This window comes from Scyliorhinus torazame, chromosome 16 (genome assembly GCF_047496885.1).
Source record: "Scyliorhinus torazame isolate Kashiwa2021f chromosome 16, sScyTor2.1, whole genome shotgun sequence".
Lineage (NCBI taxonomy): Eukaryota > Metazoa > Chordata > Chondrichthyes > Carcharhiniformes > Scyliorhinidae > Scyliorhinus > Scyliorhinus torazame.
In genome coordinates this window covers 144,982,036-145,001,871 of record NC_092722.1, presented here as the reverse complement: position 1 = coordinate 145,001,871, position 19,836 = coordinate 144,982,036, and the positions used below count along the sequence as shown (strand labels likewise).

The window sequence follows — 19,836 nt, the reverse complement described above, 5'->3', positions numbered from 1 at the left end:
TTGTAATCCATTTCTACCTGCTTTTATCACGTGCATTTAAAAACACTCCAAACTTTATGGTGGTCTGTCTAAACATAGTCTTCACACTTTAGTAATTAATAGATAACTTTATTAGAACTAACTTGGATTTTTCTTTAGGTACAAGACAAGCCTTTGAGATCACAAAAAAGTCCCTTCTGTAGGTCAAACCTATATCCTAAATATATTTGCACTTGAATACAGAAACTGTACCTTCAGATTTAAATAAAACTGAAATTAAAATATTAAAGCTGTGTATGAAAAATGTTAAAGGTGCACAGAGCAATAGTACTGTTAAAATAAAACACTTAAGGTTCACGGTGACATGCATTGTTTTAACCATTTGAGGAAAAAATGTTTTAAAACATAATTAGAAAATGACCTCAATTGTTTTGCTGGTCTTCCATATATATATATATATAAGCACATTTTTCAACACATATTTTGAGACCTCATATTAAATTACTGAAAAAGTAATTCACAGACAAGAAATACTTTAATTAAATATCGTGTAAAATGAACAGTTTTTTTATACAGTTAAATATCTGAAAAATGTACAGATAAAACAATCTTACTGTAATTTTCTTAACAGTTATTTCTACCATGTAGTGAAGCTTTAAGATTGAAGACAAGGAAGCAATGAGTGCATTGACTAATTAATCTAAAACACAAAACCATACTGCAGTAATGATGAATCTTGCAAATTTTTTCCACATGTACATGACTTCCTTTTGGAACAAGATCCTCAGACATATGAAAAATCTCTGAGACATTTCTATGTAATATGTTGTATGAAGATATCACAGAGTAAATGTGTTGCACATTCAACACTTGTGATATATGTTTTTTACTTTCGAATTAAATAAAATATAACTGTTACTAATGTGCATTTTGCCCAGAATGACAATACATGTTCCCCGTTACTATTCGACCTCCAATGCTGCTGTAGTTTGCAAAGCATATTGCATGCTGCTTTTGCAAATCACGCAGTGCGATGCAAAGGCACAAAAATGGTCACAAATGTACCTATTTTCTGTCTTTGCAAACAGATTGGGCACTGGGCACTGTCAGGCGTGAAACATTGGAAAATAGACTTCCACTTTCAGACACGGCAGTACAGGACTTCTAGTCCGAGGACTTGCAGGGTACAACAGAGTGGAGGCTTGCAGGGGTCTGGAGTAAGTGTTTGTACAAAGTTTGTGCTTTTTACACCATAGATCATCCTTGACAGCTGCAGTGACGATTATCAATTGTGGTGTAAACCAATGACAGAGTGGCACCAAAGGTACTGTCAAGAACTCCAATGTTAAGGCATCAGAGAAGTCTTTCTGTATTTAATTGTCATATGTTTAATCAAACATCAGTTTACCAGATGAACTGAAGTTTCCATTTTGACTTTAGGCCTCCAAATTTTTCCAGTAAATACATTTTTACTATGTGGCAAATTCATGGGTGGCAGCTAAAAATGAATATTACATTCTAAATAATTTACAACCACAAATTGGATCATCCTTCTGTGGCTGCAACACATGCACGTTTTCTACTATTATTCATTACAGCCATGTGGCACAAACAATTTCTTTTGACTATACAACAACAGTTTTATTCAAAATTATTTGTTCAGATAACTTAAAAATTATATAAAAATAAACAATGAATTTGATTTTTCTCAAATAAAAAAAATGGACGGAAGGTCTGAACAAATCAACAGATTCTGGTAGTAAAAATGAAACATAAGAACAAAACAATTTTATAAAATGAAATAGATGAAGGCAAATGTTCTTGGCTTAATGCTCCTTAGGCATCACAATACCTGGCCCTGACAAACAAATACGTACAAGATAAAATAAAATGAAGGAAAGCAATATACAAAATTTCAAAGATAAATACAATATTTATATTGGTATGTTACAAAAATTTGCTCAGTGACTGTGTTTATGTGAAAGAAAGTGTAGCAATGAAGAATAGGACTATTTTACTCCAAGGAATTAAACCTCTCTCCTTAATATTAAGTGGATCTGAAAAATTCAAGACAAGTGTATAAATATTTAGCTACAACTTTGGCAAAATCACAAAATCCTACAATATTTTATAACCACATACAAAACACATTAGGGAGAAGGATCTAGAAGTCAAAGGACAACTTTCTGGTACATGGAACATAGACTTCACAGTAGCCTAAGAATGCAATAGTATACAGTGCTAGCAAAAGTTGAAAAAACATTGCAGATCACACTTGTTTAACAGGAAGCTCTAGCAGTGGAAGTATATTCTTTACCAACAGACAGTAGCTTTTGTATCTCCGTCAGTGTGCTTGTTGAAGGCAAGAGAAGAATTTTTGCAATATCAAAGTTACAATTTCTAACTACAATAAGTTACAAAGTTCAGGTTTTTTTTTTAAGATGAATTTAAGCATGATAAATTTTCCCCTAGCCCTCCATAAGTCCCCATTTCTTAAATCATACATGTCGTCTTCTCCTTCCAGTTCAATGGCTTATACCTCCTTGGCCCCTTACTCACCCCAACAAAAATTATTTCACATTATAGAGATATACAACCATTGTGAATCTAAATATAGTACTGAAAAATGTTCTGCTTGAGGAATATTTCAACAGTATTTCATGATAATCAAAATGGTGCGTCCACAAAGTTTCTCCCAACACATAGCAAGAACTAGACATAGCCAAGACGTCATCTGAAACTTTATACAAAATAGGCATTGCTTTTTTTTGTTTCTTCAAGATAGAGAAATGTGAAAATATGAGAAAGTTCTGTTAATAAAATGAAATTGTTCATGAAGAATTAAGTTGCTTGCAGGTCATTTCCTAATGGTTTGAGTAAATTCAGTGAGTAATAATGTATTTTTTGTTCTTAACAGTAGAAGGATCTGTTGTTTTTTGTTCTCATTGTTGCTCATACTTTTTCTAACAGTATCTTCTGACGTAATGAACTTGTCCCCTGAAGTTCATCCTCGGAAGCTTGGTGTTTCTCTAGGTAAACAAGTGTGGTCTTACATTGGTGGGACTACAAGTCCAGACATACCTAAAAGGGAAGAAAGAGAAACTCTATAAGCAACTCATCAGCGTGTAAACAATACTAGCTCTAAATATAATTTAAGCTCTGAAATGCTAATTGTGCAAGAAAGGTACTGAATTGACGTCCACGTCTTGTTATATGCAGCTGTTTAGTATGGCTCATGCAGGCCCAGACTAAAAAAAACTGAAATGCACTTTTTAACAAGACATTCTGCAACGACTTCACTTTTAAAAGAGGAACATTCTGACATTTTAGGTGAACAGCATTCTGCCTACCACATGTGTGATATTTCTCTTAGCGTTTTGTTAATGGCAAACAGTGGTCCAGACTCCCTGGAGGCTGCCTCTGCTGACAGGTGAGAAACAACATGGTCAGTTCTGGTAACGTCAGACAGGGCCAACTCACTCAATAGTCAAGGACCAGACACTTCTCGGGTTCCTTAAATTGAAATCTTAGCAACCTTGCCTCTTTTCTCCCAGAACTTTGACTTTAGCTGGGGACCTCAATTTTTGCTTTCTGTTAATTGCATTTTATCATAACAACTGTGTTACCAGGCCAGCGGCTGTCTGAGATCAAAAGTCTCCAATACTTCAATCTGCCATGCGCAATGCACAGAACACTTGCACTTCTTATTTTCTGTCAAATTGTTCATTTTTTAACCTTATGCCTTCGACCTACAAACAAGTATGTCACTGATAGTTAAGACTTTGCATGGAACTATTAATAATATTGAAATGTGCATTTCTGAACATGCTATGAGTATTAATTTCATTCAAGTTAATTTATGCCAATGGTATCCATTATATTTAATTCTCACAATTATGAATCAAAGTCAAAGAAAGTAGCATGATAATAGCTAACAAAAGTTCAAATGATGTACAAGACTGTTAACATTCATATATCCTTCATATATTATCATTATATTTTCAGCACAAATAATTAGTAGTTTACTTAATGTTTAAATAATATTTCTGGATTACTTTGGAAGCTGACAAAAAACACCATCAGCAAATAGTTTCATCAGAAATTACACCAAATTTATGGGCTACCAGAGGAAGTCTGATCTATTTATTCAACATTTTTTCGAAGTCATTTCAGTTACTAGAAAGTGATTATTATAACCAGATGGGAGCCATACTTGCATCATATCTGCAAATGATTCGAACATGGAGACTACACACATTTGTCAGCCCAGTGAAAGCAAATGCCAGTCTCTGACGAATATCAAATTAACCTACAGAAATTACTGATATAGGAGTCATTTCGCTTTCTGACTAATATTTGCCAGATTCAGGACTGTGCACAATTTTGAAGCCGTGCCTAATTGCACTCTGAAGATATTTTCTTGTTGATTGTGTAAATCCATGAAACCAAATCAAACTGCAGTGAAATGTTCACCAATTTATTTGATTTCAAAATGGCTCCTAAAATGTACAAACATAGGGCGGGATTTAGCAGGCTTGTTCGCCGTGGGCTCAAATTCCGTTAGACGATTAAATCTTAAGAGGGGGCCATAACGGGATTTGCGCCAGCAAGAACTCAGTTTGATATCTTCCCCTCCCCAGCCAATGACATGATCAGGTTTAAACCTGATTTCCATACATTATAATATTTTAACATATACTTACCGGACCTGACACTGTAATGTTCTTATCCTCCCACGCATTATCCTCCCACCCAGTTGGCATGATGTCCCGCGGCATGAATCACTACTGGTTTTCAAAAACAAGACCCAGTTGTGATGACTGCACTAGGGGCTTGGGGGTGAGTGTAACCCCTGGGTGGAGGAATATGGCCGGGCAGTGGCCTGGCATGGCCAGGTTGGCACAGTGAGGTTGGCATGGCCAGGGTAGCACTGAAATGAGCACTGTTAGGGGGCACTGCCAAGTGGGCTCCGGCGGGGGCGGGCAAACCTCCTACAATGTGGGATGAGGGGGTCCCCTTATGTATGGTGGGATGGGGGAGAGAGCCCTGATGACAGAGCGGGGGAGGGGCGGGGAGTGGAGGGGAGGGGGAAGTGGTGGAAAACTGCCTCCCGTTACTCTTGTGGAGGAGAGGCCAGAGGGGGTAGAGTGACCCTTGATATCTCCATGGTGATGGTACAAGAGGGCAGTCTAACGACGTGCAGGTTAGGTGGATTGGCTATAATAAATTGTTCTTAGTGACCAAAAAGGTTAGGAGGGGTTATAGGGTTACGGGTGGAAGTGAGAGTCGGTGCAGACTCGATGGGCTGAATTGCCTCCTTCTGCACTGTATGTTCTATGTTCTTTGTTCTAAGGAGAGGGGAGATTGTGCCCTCCAATACTTCCATGTGGGAGGGGAGGGGGGGAGGGGAATAGTCCGTTTAAAGCTGGCGCCCCAATCTCTGTGCAATTGGCCGTGCCGGCTTTATCAGGCTGCTTCCGCCAGAGTGCTGGCGCAAACTACACCCCCAGATATTCTGTGCGTTAAGTGTCAGAAAGTCTGGTCTGAAATCCGGCTGTGTTTATGGAGAGGAACACACCGGTATTCAGTCAGACCCTGACACTTGCCATTTTGGGGGAAAATCCCAGCCACAGCATCAGGATACTAAGGCATTCATCACTTAACCATTTCTATAGAGCTCCATCACATTATTAGAGACGAAACAAAGAAAGCAGAAATCTTAACAAAGACTATAGAAGCACACATACTCTGATTACAAAACAAAGTGCATCTGGCCACAGTCCGGCTTCAAAGTATTTTGTGTATTACTGGCTTCATTAGATAATCAATTAACCAGTGCAGACAATACAATTGCAATAATTTTTGTTTGTTTTTTCATTGGGAAAAATGTGAATTTTTAATGTGTATTATTGTATGGGATGAGCATGCCTGAAGGTGGATCAGGAAATGAAGGATACTAGCTCACCTTGAAGTCCATTTCCATTTGCACTGGTGCAAGATGGTGGAGGAGAGGCTTGAGGCCTGACAACAGGAGCAAATGCACTCTTTTGTTTCACTGCAGAGATGACATTGGCAGGTGAGAATGAGAAAATGCCGTGTGTACTGCTACAGTTTGAAGGGAGGGTGACCGAAGAGGCTGCCATGGTAGGGCTTGACGGCACTACTGCAACAAAGCAAAAATAATCAGGCTGAGACTTTGGTTTGCACCATACACAAGGAGTAGTAGAGGAGGCCTTTAAAACAATTTTAGATATGTTACGAAATATTAGAAAAAAAATGTCCCAGCTAGGCCACTCTCTGGGTAATAGACTATTTTGTCATACGCATACAAAGCAAATGTATTCTCAATCAAGTTATGACTTGGAACCCACAAATCTAATGCTCAATGAAGTTTGAATTTATTAATTATTTGTGTCCAGCCTCCAGAGTCACCCTTCCTTTTATCCAGCAGCTGACGTCTCACAAAAAAAAAAATGTTACATTTTTTATGCAAGCATTTATTCAATATAAAACTGCACATGGAGCCACTGCTTATATATTACTGGTAAAGCAGACACTTACTGCCATAGGGAGAGTTGGCTGATGAACCGTTCAAAAATCCAGGAGAGCCAGGTACCCCCAGGTTGGTCATTGCAGCATTGCCATATCCGTTCATGCTGTTGCTGACTGTGTTATAGTTGGACTGCTGAGGGGTGCTGCTGGGAACATATCCACGCGGGGAGACGCTACTTGTGTTACGGCTGTACCCTACTGTAAAACAAAGTTTACATTACAGTATTTAAAAATTCCTTTCAGAAATACTATCAATCGTAGCACCGATTTATCAAGTGGTATCATGCTTTGTAAGAAGTTAAAGTAGATCTGTTAAAAGATAACTTTTAGTTCTTGAATAAAGTCACATTAACTGCCACAAATCCTGAGTGGATAAATGACACAGGTCAGCTTTAAAACTGATTGATGTGCTTTTTATAAATGAGTCATTTTGATTTTTTTTTTAAATTATAAATTACCGTATCATGGTGTAATATTTCCACAGTGAGATTGTATAAAGTTATGACTTAGCTTTTAGATTCATTTGCCGAGATGAGTTCAATAAATGTTATATTAAAATATCAAGTTGAGTGGCTGCAGCTTTATGCTGTGCAGTTGACACTTTCTGATAAGCAGCAGAATTTCCTTTTCCTCGTTGATACAGCATACAAAAGATTTTTTCAATCATATGCTGTCAGCTACTTTCACATTCAGCTATAGTGGTAATTATCAACAAGCCTGATTCACTGACTGAAGCAAGAGTGAGAATGATCTTTTAGCCTTTGAAGTGCCGCAAAATGCCACATCCAGCAAGAAGGAGCATGTTTATTACATTCATATAACATTTAAAATTCCATCTCGGGGATATCTTCATTAAAGAGCATTATTTTGTAACACTCATTTCAGTAGTAGAAAGTAAGCATCACGTTATAAAACATAATCCTATTTTTAATCGTTATTGTGTGTAAGGATAGTTTTTTCTTGATCATCCCGGAAGATTATTCTTAGAAAAACGATGTGACACTCACAAATCCTTCAGTAAGGATATGACATATCAAATACATGCAGTGGAATTCTCCGTCAGCGGGATCCTCTCGTCCGCCGGCAGTGCACCCACACCCACCGCTTTCTCGACGGTGTTGGGCGGCCACATTGGCTGGCTGAGTGAACGGAGAATCCCGCTGCCAATGGGGACGCGCTGCACAAGAAAACACGACTGGAGGACCGGAGAATCCCAACCATTAAATATCTTTCCTGATGTCTACCACAGTAAGTAAAATGAAAGACTGTAACATTGTATCGTCAACTTCATGCAAATATTATAAACATAACAGATATATGCGAGGGATTTCCAAGTTTAAAGTGACTTATAAACCATAACGGTGAAATTATATAATCTGAACCCATTACAATATCATTGTCTGATAATCACCCTCAAGTATCTAATATCGTTGAGTCATAGAGTTTATCATAGAATTTTTTATCATAGAATTTACAATGCAGGAGGTCATTTGGCCCATCGGGTCTGCATCAGCCTTTGGAAAGAGCACCTACCCAAGTTCACACCTCCACCCTATCCCTGTAACCCAGTATCCCCACCAACCTTTGTTTGGACACTAAGGGCAATTTAGCATGGCCAATCCACCTAACCTGCACATCTTTGGACTGTGGGAGGACACCGGAGCACCCGGAGGAAACTCACACAGACAAGTGGAGAACATGCAGACTCCGCAGACAGAGACCCTTCTGCAGCATAGAAAGAGACCCTTCAGCACACCGTGTGCATGCTGTGAAGCACCTATCCCATTTTCCAGCACTTGGTCCATAGCTTTGAATGCTATGGAATTTCAATTGCTCCTCTAAATGCTTCTTAAATGCTGTGAGGGTACCACTGGCAAAATTATTGCGGGAAATACCCTGAAAAGTGTGAGGTGATGCATTTTTGCCTTGCCTTGTTCGTCCTCCAAAAATGCATCAACTCGCACTTTTCAGGGTATTTCCCATAAAGATGTTGCCAGTTGTGCTAAATGTGTACTTAGAAACGAAAGATAATGGGCGGGATTCTCCCATTCGGCGGCAGAGTGTCCACACCGTCGGAAACGCCGTCACATTTCACGGCGGCGTGAGCGGGCCGGGCCGCTGGGAGTACTGATTCTGGCCCCTACAGGGGGCCAGCATGGCGCTATAGCGGTTCTCGCTGCTCTAACCTCCCATCCCAGCAGGAACAGTGCGCCGCGCCAACCCGTGCATGCGCGGTGGCCTCCCTCAACGTGCTGACCCCGGGCAACATGGCGCGGCAGTTCAGGGGCCAGCGCATAAGAAAATAGGCCTGGGAAGCGAGAGGCCGGCCCGCCGGTCGGTGGGCCCCAATCGTGGGCAAGGCCCCATCGGAGGCCCCCCCCCCCGGATCGGAGCCACCCTCCCTCCCCACAGGCCGCCCCCCCGACCCTGCGCGCAGAGTTCCTGCCGACTGCGACCAGGTGTGGATGGTGCCGTCGGGACTCTGCCTTTGTAGAGCGACCGCTCGGCCCATACGGGCCGGAGAATCGGCGGCCCGGCCGCGTAGAGCGGCCCGCGACCAGCGCCGCGCCAAACGCACCGGCGCCGATTCTTTGCGGTGCCAGCGTCGGGGCAGCGTCGCACGGTTGCGGAGATTCTCCAGCCTGTCGCGGGGCTGGGAGAATCCAGTCCCTTGATACACTATTTCAATTGGGGGGAATCCTTGTATAACAAAATAAATCAACTATTATTATTTATAATAGGATAATAAAGTTTCATCACACAGTTATTAATTAAGTTCCATTGTTCAAGGGTATTACTATACAATAGGCACAATCTACCAGCCGCGTTGCACCCCTGTTAAGGGGAACAAGTGTGCAACACAGCCATTAGATGACAGGAGAGGCCTCTTCTGGGATCTACGCGGCTTGTCACGCCTTGCGAGATTTAACAGGATCTCGCGAGACATCGCAATCTGGGGCGCGATTCTCCGACCCCCCACCGGGTCGGAGAATCGCCGGGGGCTGGCGTGAATCCCGCCCCCGCCGTGTCCCGAATTCTCTGCCACCAGCGATTCGGCAGGAGCGGGAATCGAGCCGCGCCGGTCGGCGGGAATCGCGCCGGTCGGCGGGCCCACCCCCGGCGATGGGCCGAAGTCCCGCCGCTGTCAACCCTCGCCCGCCAGCGTGGATTAAACCTCCTTTTGAACAGCGGAACAAGGCGGCGCGGGCAGGCGCCAGGGTCCTAGGGGGTGTGCGGGGCAATCTGGCCGCGGGGGATGCCCCCACGGTGGCCTGGCCCGCAATCGGGGCCCACCGATCCGCGGGCGGGCCTGTGCCGTGGTGGAACTCTTTTTCTTCCGCCTTCGCCATGGTCTTCACATGGAAGAGACCCCCTCCCCTGCGCATGCGCGGGGATGCCGTGGGCGGCCGCTGACGCTCCCGCGCATGCGTCGCTCGACGAAGACCTTTCGTCGCCGGCAGGCGTGGCGCCAAAGGCCTTTCCCGCCAGCTGGCGGAGCGGAAACCACTCCAGCGCGGGCCTAGCTCCTCAAGGTGAGGGCTTGGCCCCTAAAGGTGTGGAGAATTCCGCACCTTTGGGGCGGCCCAATGCCAAAGTGGTTCCCGCCACTCCATTACGCCAGAACCCCCGCCCCGCCGGGTAGGGGAGAATCCCGCCCCTGGTTCCTGTCCATTGTGGGCAGCATCAGTATTTGGTAAATCAACATCTTAGAGTGTGTAGCTAGTCTCACTCTAATATGCAGCTCACCTGATCTACCAGAGGTGTTGGGATCTAACCCCTTCGTCTCTGAGACCTTAGGTGAGCACTGTTCAGTACTGGTTTCCACAAACAGGGACCAGGCGGAACTCACTTGGGGGTGGGGGGTATCTTCCGGGGGATCGGAGGCATCCATGCGGTTGAGCTACACTGGTACTGCTGGTGCTACCTGTGGACCTTGTCACTGCCAACCTGGCACCCTGGAAGTGCCATCTGGGTGCCAGCCTGGCAGTGCCAAGGTGCCTGTGTGGCACTGCCAGGTTGGCAGTGGTGGTGCCAGGCTAGTAGTGCCAATGTGTCAGGCTGGCATTGGGCCCATGCTGGGGTTGGGGCCCAGGGGTTACCTGCCCTTGTGAGGGGGGTGCTGGGGGGAGCGCCTGAGGACCCCCTTATAGGTTAGTTGGGACTTTGGAATGTTCAGGGGGTCACGTCGTCGGGGTTGGGAGATCGGGATGCCATTTAAAAATGGTGTCCCAATCTCCTCCTGCACTAAGGAATTCTGGCGAGCGGAGCTCCTCAGTGCAGGAAACGGGACTAAGTGCTGCCTCGGTGGGACGTTTCCCGCTGAGGCCCTGGATTGCAACAAAGTCCCGGCATGGTCTTTCTTGACACTGCGATGTTCGGGAAACACCTGGCTAAACACACTCGACACAGGACTCTGTTGCAATTCAGTTAGATCATGCCCAATATTTTTTAACCATTTAAGCTCAGTAACGAGATGCCAGTAATGCAGCACTTCAGTTAGGTGGGGAGACTAGAGAAGCTGGAGTTGTCTCTTTGGGGCAGATGAGGTTAAAAGGAGATTCAGCAGAGATATTCAAAATCATTGAGTGCTTTGAGGGAAGAAATAAGGAGAAAATGTTAATTGAAAGAAGAATTGGTAACCAGAGACCACAGGGATAAGTTAATTGGCAAAAGAGTCAGAGGTGATGAGGTGGATTTGCGTGTTATGATCAGCAGTGCACTGGTTGAAAGGTGATGGGAAATGAAATGAAATTACTTATTGTCACAAGTAGGCTTCAAATGAAGTTACTGTGAAAAGCCCCTAGTCGCCACATTCCAGCACCTGTTCGGGAGGGGGCTGGTATGGGAATTGAACCGTGCTGCTGGCCTGCCTTGGTCTGCTTTCAAAGCCAGCGATTGAGCAGATTTACCAGTAACATTCCAAAGGAAACTGAATAAATAATTGAAAAGGAAAATGAATTGCAGGCCTATGGGGTAAAAGGCAGGACATAGATCCGGTTACATGGAGCTTGGCGCTCCACTCCCCACACTGAAATCGCGTTCGGCGACGGGGCGGAGAGTCTGTTTTGACGCCGAAACAGAGAGCGGCGCGAAACAGAGAGCGGCGCCGGGTTTCCGATTCTCCGCCCCCTGAAAAGCAGCATGCTGCCACTTATCCATAGCCTCAGGCCATTGCTGCAGACTCAGTCCTGCGCCGCCGCAGTCAGAGGAGGGCCAATCTGCGGGCAGGGGGAGCTTCATTCAGGGCTGGGGGCACTGTGGGCGGGCGGTCCGGGGCGCGTGAGCAACCGAAGTGGGGCACTACTTTTGCATTCCGGGTCCACGGGTTGAGTCCGCCATGAAGCACTCAACGGCCGCTGGAGGCCGCCACCGTGTGCATACACAGCAACGGAACTGGAAATACTCAGGGCCGTATCAGCAGCTAGAGCTGCGAGCTCTACGCTGCCTCCCTGCTAGCCCCCAGCAAATGGGGAAAAGGTGGCCATTTTGCACCAGTTTTCTTGGCGTAAAAGACTTCCGTTTTTAGACCGGCGTGGGGACTTAGTCTCCCAAATGGTGAATCCAGCCCATGGTTCTTTTGAAGAGACAGCGCAGGGACAATGGGCCAAAGGCCTCATTCAGTGTTGAATCATTCTATGAACCTACGAAGGGACAACCCAAAACCGCACTAAGCAGGAAAAAAAAAGCTTTCCAAATTTTCTGCACTTTTTGGGAATCATTAGAATCATGCTAGCATGATGAAAAACTAAACGATATCAATCTAATCAAATTTGTGACAACATTGAGCTATAAGTGAATAAGAAGTTATAGCTCCATGACTTACTATAAAGAGAGGACAACTGAAGAAAGGCTAACATACGTTTGATATAATGGAGAAAACCCACAGACGGATTTGTGTGTCTGTCTCCTATCCCTGTGGCGCATCTGATGCCAGGGATGCATTTAATTAGGCGGGAGGGTGGCGGGTGAGGACCCATCACCTTCCTATCTTTACCCCAATTAAGGCCAGGCAGAAGGCTTGAGAATGGCATTTCTCCCTAATTGAGGACCTTAAGTGGGAAATTATTGTCAACTTAAGGGCTTCATCTATCTGTTGCATAAGGGGACCCTGAGGAGGCGGCATTTTCGTTCAAAGGCACTCAGCTTGATCTAGCAATCCAGTATTCTGACCTATCTTTCAAAACAGTGAAAGTAATGGCCTTGGTGCTGGGCCCATCCAACAGCTCAGGGCAGACCCACTGCAACCTTTCTGAGCCTGTCCCCCCCCCCCATTATCATCACGTGAGTCCTTATGTAGGTACAGTTCTTACCACTTGAGGTTCTCTCCATTGGATATGAGCGCTCAAGTAGAAGGGAATGTTCCCCCATCACCACATGCCACAGGCCTAACCCTGAGGGTTTACCTGGTGGGTTGCCCACATTGCCTCCACCCAACATTGTTCGAAGTAGCAGGGTGAGGCGCTGAAGGGAGGGGCGATTCTCCGAGCCGTGCCGGAGAATCGCCGCAACCGCGCCATGACGCCCCGAGGTGCGGCGAATCGGCGCCATTTTCACCGGCGCGTTTGACGCGGCACTGGCCACGAGCTGCTGGAATTGGCGGGGCCGCCGATTCTCCGACCCGAATGGGTCGAGTAGCCGCGCGGAAAAAACAGAGTCCCACCGGCGCCGTTCACCCCTGGTCGCTGCCGGCGGGAACACTGCACAAAGGGTTGGGGGGCAGTCTGTGGGGTGGGGAAAAGGGCTCCTTCACCGAGGGGGCCTCCGATGGGGTCTGGCCCACGATCAGGGCCCACCAATCGGCTGGCCGGCCTCTCCCCCCCCGGGCCTACTTTGTTACGCGGCCAGCCCCTGAACCCCCACGCCATGTTGCGTAGGGGCCGGCGCGCTGAAGAAGTCCCCCGCGCATGCGCGGGTTGGTGCGGCACAACTGCGCATGCGCGGGTTGGCGGGGTGCCCATTTGACGCCGGGAAGGGAGGCTGGAGCGGCGTGAATGGCTCCAGCGCCGTGCTGGCCACCTGTGGGGGACAGAATCAGTCGTCCTCGTGCTCGTTTTGCGACATCGTGAAACGCGACGGCGTTCACCACGACGCGAACACTTAGTCTCCATTTTGGAGAATCGCCCCCATGGCCTCTGGGCACAAAGACCATCCTTGACCCAGACCAACCCGGACATTTTCGGAGGACGTCAGAAAAGCAATGGGAGCTCCAAACTCTTTCTTCCTGACCAATTACTATGCCCCTCCCTCCCAACCCACCTCCAGAGGGAGCATTATATTCCACCCAAATGTTTCTCTGAAAGTCTTAAAGCTGCAACCTCAGTGTTACTCTGAAATTCACTGCCATAATGTTACATTACATTGTTCTTATACAAATATGAATTTGGAGAATTAATACAAAGCAGGTTTTTAAGCTGGAAGTCAGGAATGTCTTTGCAGGGAGAAGAAGCAGCATACAAATGTCCCACATACTTGTATTGACTTTGACATTAAATATCATTCATAAACAGCTTAAATGTTCAGAAGAAAATTACTTGTAGTCAATAATTTCCTGTGAATACAAAACGTATTCCAGTCATGAGGAAAAGCTAATAATTCTTACATGATATTACTGTTTGTGAGCTAGCAGGGCTCCAAACCCATAGAATAAATTCTGCATTTAAGTTTCCCATTCACTACCTTCTCTTTAATTTTAAATGATGTTAAATATTATTGTTTGGTTATTATTGTTTCACTAAATTGGATTGTTAAACACATTTTAAGTTCATGCATGTTTTGCATAATTACTGATTAAAAGAACATTTTCTCTGCTTCCTACACAATAAGAAGAAAGAACAGATGTATAACTATTCGAAACAGCAGCGCAGTATTTTATGTAAGCACTTTATGCAGGCAGTGTAATTCACTACCATGCCAAGTAAACAAGGGGGGATCCAGTAGCAGTGTCAAACAACAACCAAGGAGATTAATTAGGTAAAGGGCTTTGAAGTATTACTGAGGTCTCTAAAGTCAATGTTGGACAGGACTTGTTAGACACTGAAGGGAAAACGGCTGTTGTAAGGACTTATCTCCAGCACGCTAACATACCTTGGTCATTACCCTGTGATGACTCTGACACATTGACTGCTAGCTGGCTGCTGAAAGAATTCACTCCCATCATACCACTGTGAGCTGGGGTGTTGCCGAGTGTAGGGAGCTGGTTGTGATTACGTGGCACACTGTACAAAGCTTCAGCAATATCAGCTGCTCGTTTGAGAATTATCTCCTAGAAATCAGATCGAACATTAGTCAAATGCATAACAATGACTTATTTCAAATACAAAAGGAAAGGTTATGCAGCTTACATTTTCAAGATACAGCTAGTGTTTGTTTATAGTTGTTTTCACAGCATCTTTGTTGATGATTTATACTGAATGTATTTGACTGATGTTGTGGGGATTTTCTTCCAAACCCAGTGCATAGCACACACTGTATTTCACAATGGGCTCAAAACTAGGCTCAAAACTAATCTCTAACCGTGAATTGTCTCAGCGAAAAGAACTTGCTGTGAAAAACAAATGAATGTTTTAGCTCTGCCCTGAAAACAGGGCATTGCATAAAGCTGCCCAGCAACCTAATGTTCAAAATAACAAACAAAAGAAAATATAGTGAAATCCTCTTATATGGCACTGCTTGGAACCTGAAGAAAATGTTCATATTTTCAATTTTGCATTTATCTCATTGAGGCAATACATTGAAATTTAGAAAGTTTAAATCAAAACTCAATTGTTTTTCTCCCCGTGTTTGCGTGGGTTTCACCCCCATAACCCAAAGATGTGCAGGGTAGGTGGATTGACCATGCTAAATTGCCCTTCAATTGGAAAAAATGAATTGGCTACTCTAAATTTTAAAAGAAATAAACTCAACTGTTTGTTTTAAAAACAATAAGCATTATTTTTTTTTAATACATTTTGATTACCCAATTATTTTTTATCCAATTAAAGGGCAATTTAGCGTGGCCAATTCACCTACCCTACACATCTTTGGGTTGTGGGGATGGGACCCATGCAAACACGGGGAGAATGTGCAAACTCCACACGGACAGTGACCCAGGGCTGGGATCGAACCCGGGTCCTCGGAGCTGTGAAGCAGCAGTGCTAACTGCTGCGCCACTGTGCCGCCCCAACTGAAAGCATTAATTACCTGGCCACGAGTAATAATGTTATTGCCACACATCATTTTTTAAAATGTTATCTGATATTTCTTTCTTATATCAAAATTCAGATCAGAAACACTACACTTTGATGCTGCAATCTACAACTACATTCTTGGTTTGAATTCTGCAGGCTTTTGAAATCAATTTACTTCTATATCAACAGATAATACACATTAAATACGCACACACTTCTTTTTGAAACTGAATGTACATCCAAGCATTTAAATTACAACAAACTCAAATATTATGAAATGGGGGAGGGGTGGGGGAATACCCACGTTCAAAAAATTATATTCAGTTTATCAGTGTAGTTTTTTCAAATGTATGGTTAATATTTCTCATCTATAAAACAAATTGGTAAAGAATCCCTCAACGGTACTTCTGGATTAGAGGTTTTCCTTTGACTCATTAGTATGATTCTCATCAAAAGGCCAAATGCTCCATTTTACTTTTAAATATGAGGTATTATTATAGGAAAGCTGGCTGATTTGAATGCTCAATATATAGTATACACATTGATATTTCCTTCTATCGACTAGTTAAACAGAAGTTGATACCATTGTATAGGAGTCATATCCTCGGTATCATTTCAGCCAGAACTGACACTGCGGACACATGTCATCATCTCCCAAATTCACATTCAAGAACTGAATGATTATTTTGAAATTGTAACTAGATACATACATGCACATATAAAATAATGATGTTTAGGAAAATGCTTTGCAGCAGTAACACACTGAGGATTTAGATGTTATTAATAAATTACAATTCTTAGTTCTGATGCTTTGTGATATAATCTGGGTCTCTTGATGCATTAGTGCCTTGTCATAAACACATAGTTAAGCTATTCTATATTACTTGCTCAAATATTCATCTCCTTACAACTGTTGCTTGTTTTTAAACTTACCTGGTTGTTGTGTGGCATTCCATATAGGGCTTCTACTAAATCAGCTGCTCTCTTCAGTAATACTTCCTAAAGCAAATCAAATGTGAAATAAAATTAGTGAGTGGAAGTATAATACACAGTTCCAATTTATCTTTGTAAACTAATAGAAAGATTCACTGTGACACTTATGATCAGAATAGTGTCTCCCAAATTAAGAACTGTAAATAAGGCAGTTCAAATTCACTAATGTAACTCTTTTGAAAACATATATCTCAATAAGACTGCCTCCTGTTACATGCTTTAGTTTCCAGCTAAGATGCTGAATTAAGGAAAGGTAAGCCTGAGAGTTTTAATGATGTAGCCTTGTGGGTATTTAACAAACAAACACATACCAGTAGTAGATATGAAAGGTACAGGCATCACATCTGGCTGCTAATTCCTAGGACTTTAGTATTGAAGAACAATGAGCAATTTTCCATATCTTAATTAAACTGGCTGAGTCTTCAAAGACAACATCTCACCCCTAATTCATGCCCCAAATTTGCAAGAGGGTTCAATGCTTATTCCTCTTTATTCTGAACAATGAAGTGAATTAACTTAGGTTAATCTAGTTCTTTCATAATGACATTAAGAAATTTTTCAATTAACCTCTTTGACTGCATGTTGTAAAGGACTTCATAAATGACTTCACATCCAGAGATTGTAGAGTACTTATGCCTGAGGGTACGGATGAACTGAATTTTGTCTTATCCCTGTCTGAATTCCTCTTTTTAGTTTTACAGTTGCATGGACTAATTCACAATTTAACTCTGTTAATGAAGAAAACACGCCATATACAATTTTACACTTTCACTGTTCTATGGAAAACAAACTGCCATGACCAAATGATAGCTTTTCCAATTAAAGACTTACATTAATATAAAAAAATACAAATTGACCTCTTGCAAAATAGAACCAGAGCTGTCTCTGGTGCTGATACTTTGTAGCCATTTCCAAAAAGGTTAAAATACATTCTTTGTTTTACATGTAAATGGACTTCAGCTGACTGAAACAAAAATAATACACGAGGTGCCTTCTACCATCAAATCTATACTCGCATTTCAAAGGACAATGTGTGTGTTTGTAGCACTAACCATGGCTCAATATGTCTTTCATCTCTAAGAGCAGACCCATCCTTTATTTATCAAGATTAATCACTGTAGGCATCACTTCTTGCGCATGCCATACGTTTATAGGAACAGCATTTAATATAGAAAGTTACCGGATGGATGGCTCGTACAATGGGCATTTACCTCTGAAATTGGTGTCTATGCTTGATGTTGCATGCATCTAGTTTGCATACAAATAAAGAATTATACTTGTCATGAAGCAGGTACAATCAATGAAAGGCACAGCTGTCTTAATCAGGTTTCATCAGCAAGAGCAGCTCTCTCTGAGTAAGATAAAGTGTTTTTCAGAGGTGTTAATAATTACTCATAATCTCTCCTATCATATTGCAAGATTTTTACATGCTTTTCAATTTTAAGCAACGATTAAAGCAATTAAGATGGGTACATTTACTAGCTATTTTTCATTCCCAGAAAATATCCTACACCTACTTGTCCATATGGTACTTTGCAACTGGAACATAAGGATAGTTTATGAAAATTATGTGCACTCTCATCACTAATCTGTCTATTACTGGATAGTATCTTAACTAATGAACCCTACTTCCAGCACTGCTCTTGAGAGGTGATGTAGTCATATTACAGACAGACAAAAAGTGGAACCCAATCAGTCAAGGATATTCTGAACAAGTTTGTTTTGCAACAATATGCCTAGCTGATGCACACAGCCTCATGCTGTGAATACGATTAGTGGGGAATGGTGGCTGAAAAGCATTTCAATGGAAATTTCTAAACCTTAGCCATAAGTGTAATTGGCTGCTTTTCAATAGGACATAACAGACTTCAAGTTAAATGGAAACTATTAAACCTCAAATGATTTCAGCAGTTGTTTCACAATGAGTGTACAATTTTATTATTATGAGCATTCATACTTGTACTCTGGTCTGAAACAGTTCGAATATACATGATTATTCACATGCCTGATCACCTAGAATAGCATATATCATCACAGTTAAAAAAGGTAACCAAGGTGATGTTGCTGCAGGTGCTAATGTCATTATAAAACTGTAAAGCAATTATTCTGTTAGTTCTTGCCTCAGGTTATGAATACAATGAAGAGTGTAGAACCATTAGATGTAGCTACTTCAAAAACGCAAGGAACGAAGATGAATTTTAATGCTTCGGTAATTGCTCAACATGGATGCATTCCAAATAAATTTTTGTATATTAGACAAAGGAAAACATAATGGTCTTGTGTTCGCCCCTAGAAATGGGAGGTTGGTGGTGATGGGGGAGATGAAATGCATGCAATTAATTATGCCAGAAAAATCATCCTTTGCTTACTCACTTTAGATTAAATATAATTTGCCAAGAATTTGACTAGAATATATAATTTATTTTTCTATCTTCTGCCTATTAAAATATTACATATTTTGGACCAGAATTATGCAATCTTAAAACAAGCCTTAAGAAGGATGAGAATTTGTTGGCGCTATTCACTTAAAAGCTCCACCTTTCAATCTTTGTTTTTAGCACATGAATGCCTTTTCTTATTGCTTTGTTTTCACTGGATTTGGGTATAACATTTGCCTATTTGTGCCACTCCCATAGGGTCAGTCAGCTTATTTTTGATGTTGTTTAAAATTAGGAGGTAAACTTCAATTCAGCCCAACTTCTTGTCACTATAGCAACATTATTAGTGTATGTCCAAAGCAATACATGCAGAAAGTATTGGCTTTCTGTCGGAGTACAATTATCCGTCAAACCACGTGCATTACGGATCTTCAAAAGAATTGCTGAAAAAAAATCAATATTGTGGTAATATTATCAACTCCAGGGTGAAGTCATGGTGGAAGGAGCTCTCTCCGCTGCTCAGCATTATTGAGATACACAATTCACATTTTCAGAACTGTATCTCTTATTTCTGTTATTTTACACTGCTTGTAATGCTTAGTGGTGATTTTTTTTTTATCCCAGTTCTTGTTTCATTTAAAATACACGTTGGGGCCAATTGCTATTTTACTTGGAAGCCGCTATGACCCTTGCAAACCAACCTCAGACGGCTGGCTTAACAATGATGAATCGCTTGGCAGTTTAATTTACATGCCGCTGAACTCCAC

General features: G+C 42.6%; 1 protein-coding gene across 8 annotated transcripts in view; it reads right to left on the bottom strand.

Moving 5' to 3' along the window:
* Positions 1 to 495: 495 nt before the first annotated feature.
* ebf3a (EBF transcription factor 3a) overlaps positions 496 to 19,836 on the bottom strand; it is a 148,628-nt gene continuing 129,287 nt past the window's right edge. For 5 of the 8 annotated variants that reach the window (XM_072479170.1, XM_072479169.1, XM_072479171.1 and 2 more), the window contains 5 exons: positions 16,632 to 16,697; positions 14,617 to 14,794; positions 6,541 to 6,729; positions 5,945 to 6,142; positions 496 to 3,060 (listed from right to left, as the gene is read on the bottom strand). In XM_072479170.1, the coding sequence (XP_072335271.1) occupies positions 3,029 to 3,060; positions 5,945 to 6,142; positions 6,541 to 6,729; positions 14,617 to 14,794; positions 16,632 to 16,697 (663 nt within the window). In that variant the 3' untranslated portion in view covers positions 496 to 3,028. The remainder of the gene's footprint in view (positions 3,061 to 5,944; positions 6,143 to 6,540; positions 6,730 to 14,616; positions 14,795 to 16,631; positions 16,698 to 19,836) is intronic. The other 3 variants (XM_072479174.1, XM_072479175.1, XM_072479176.1) reach the window with 2 other exon arrangements.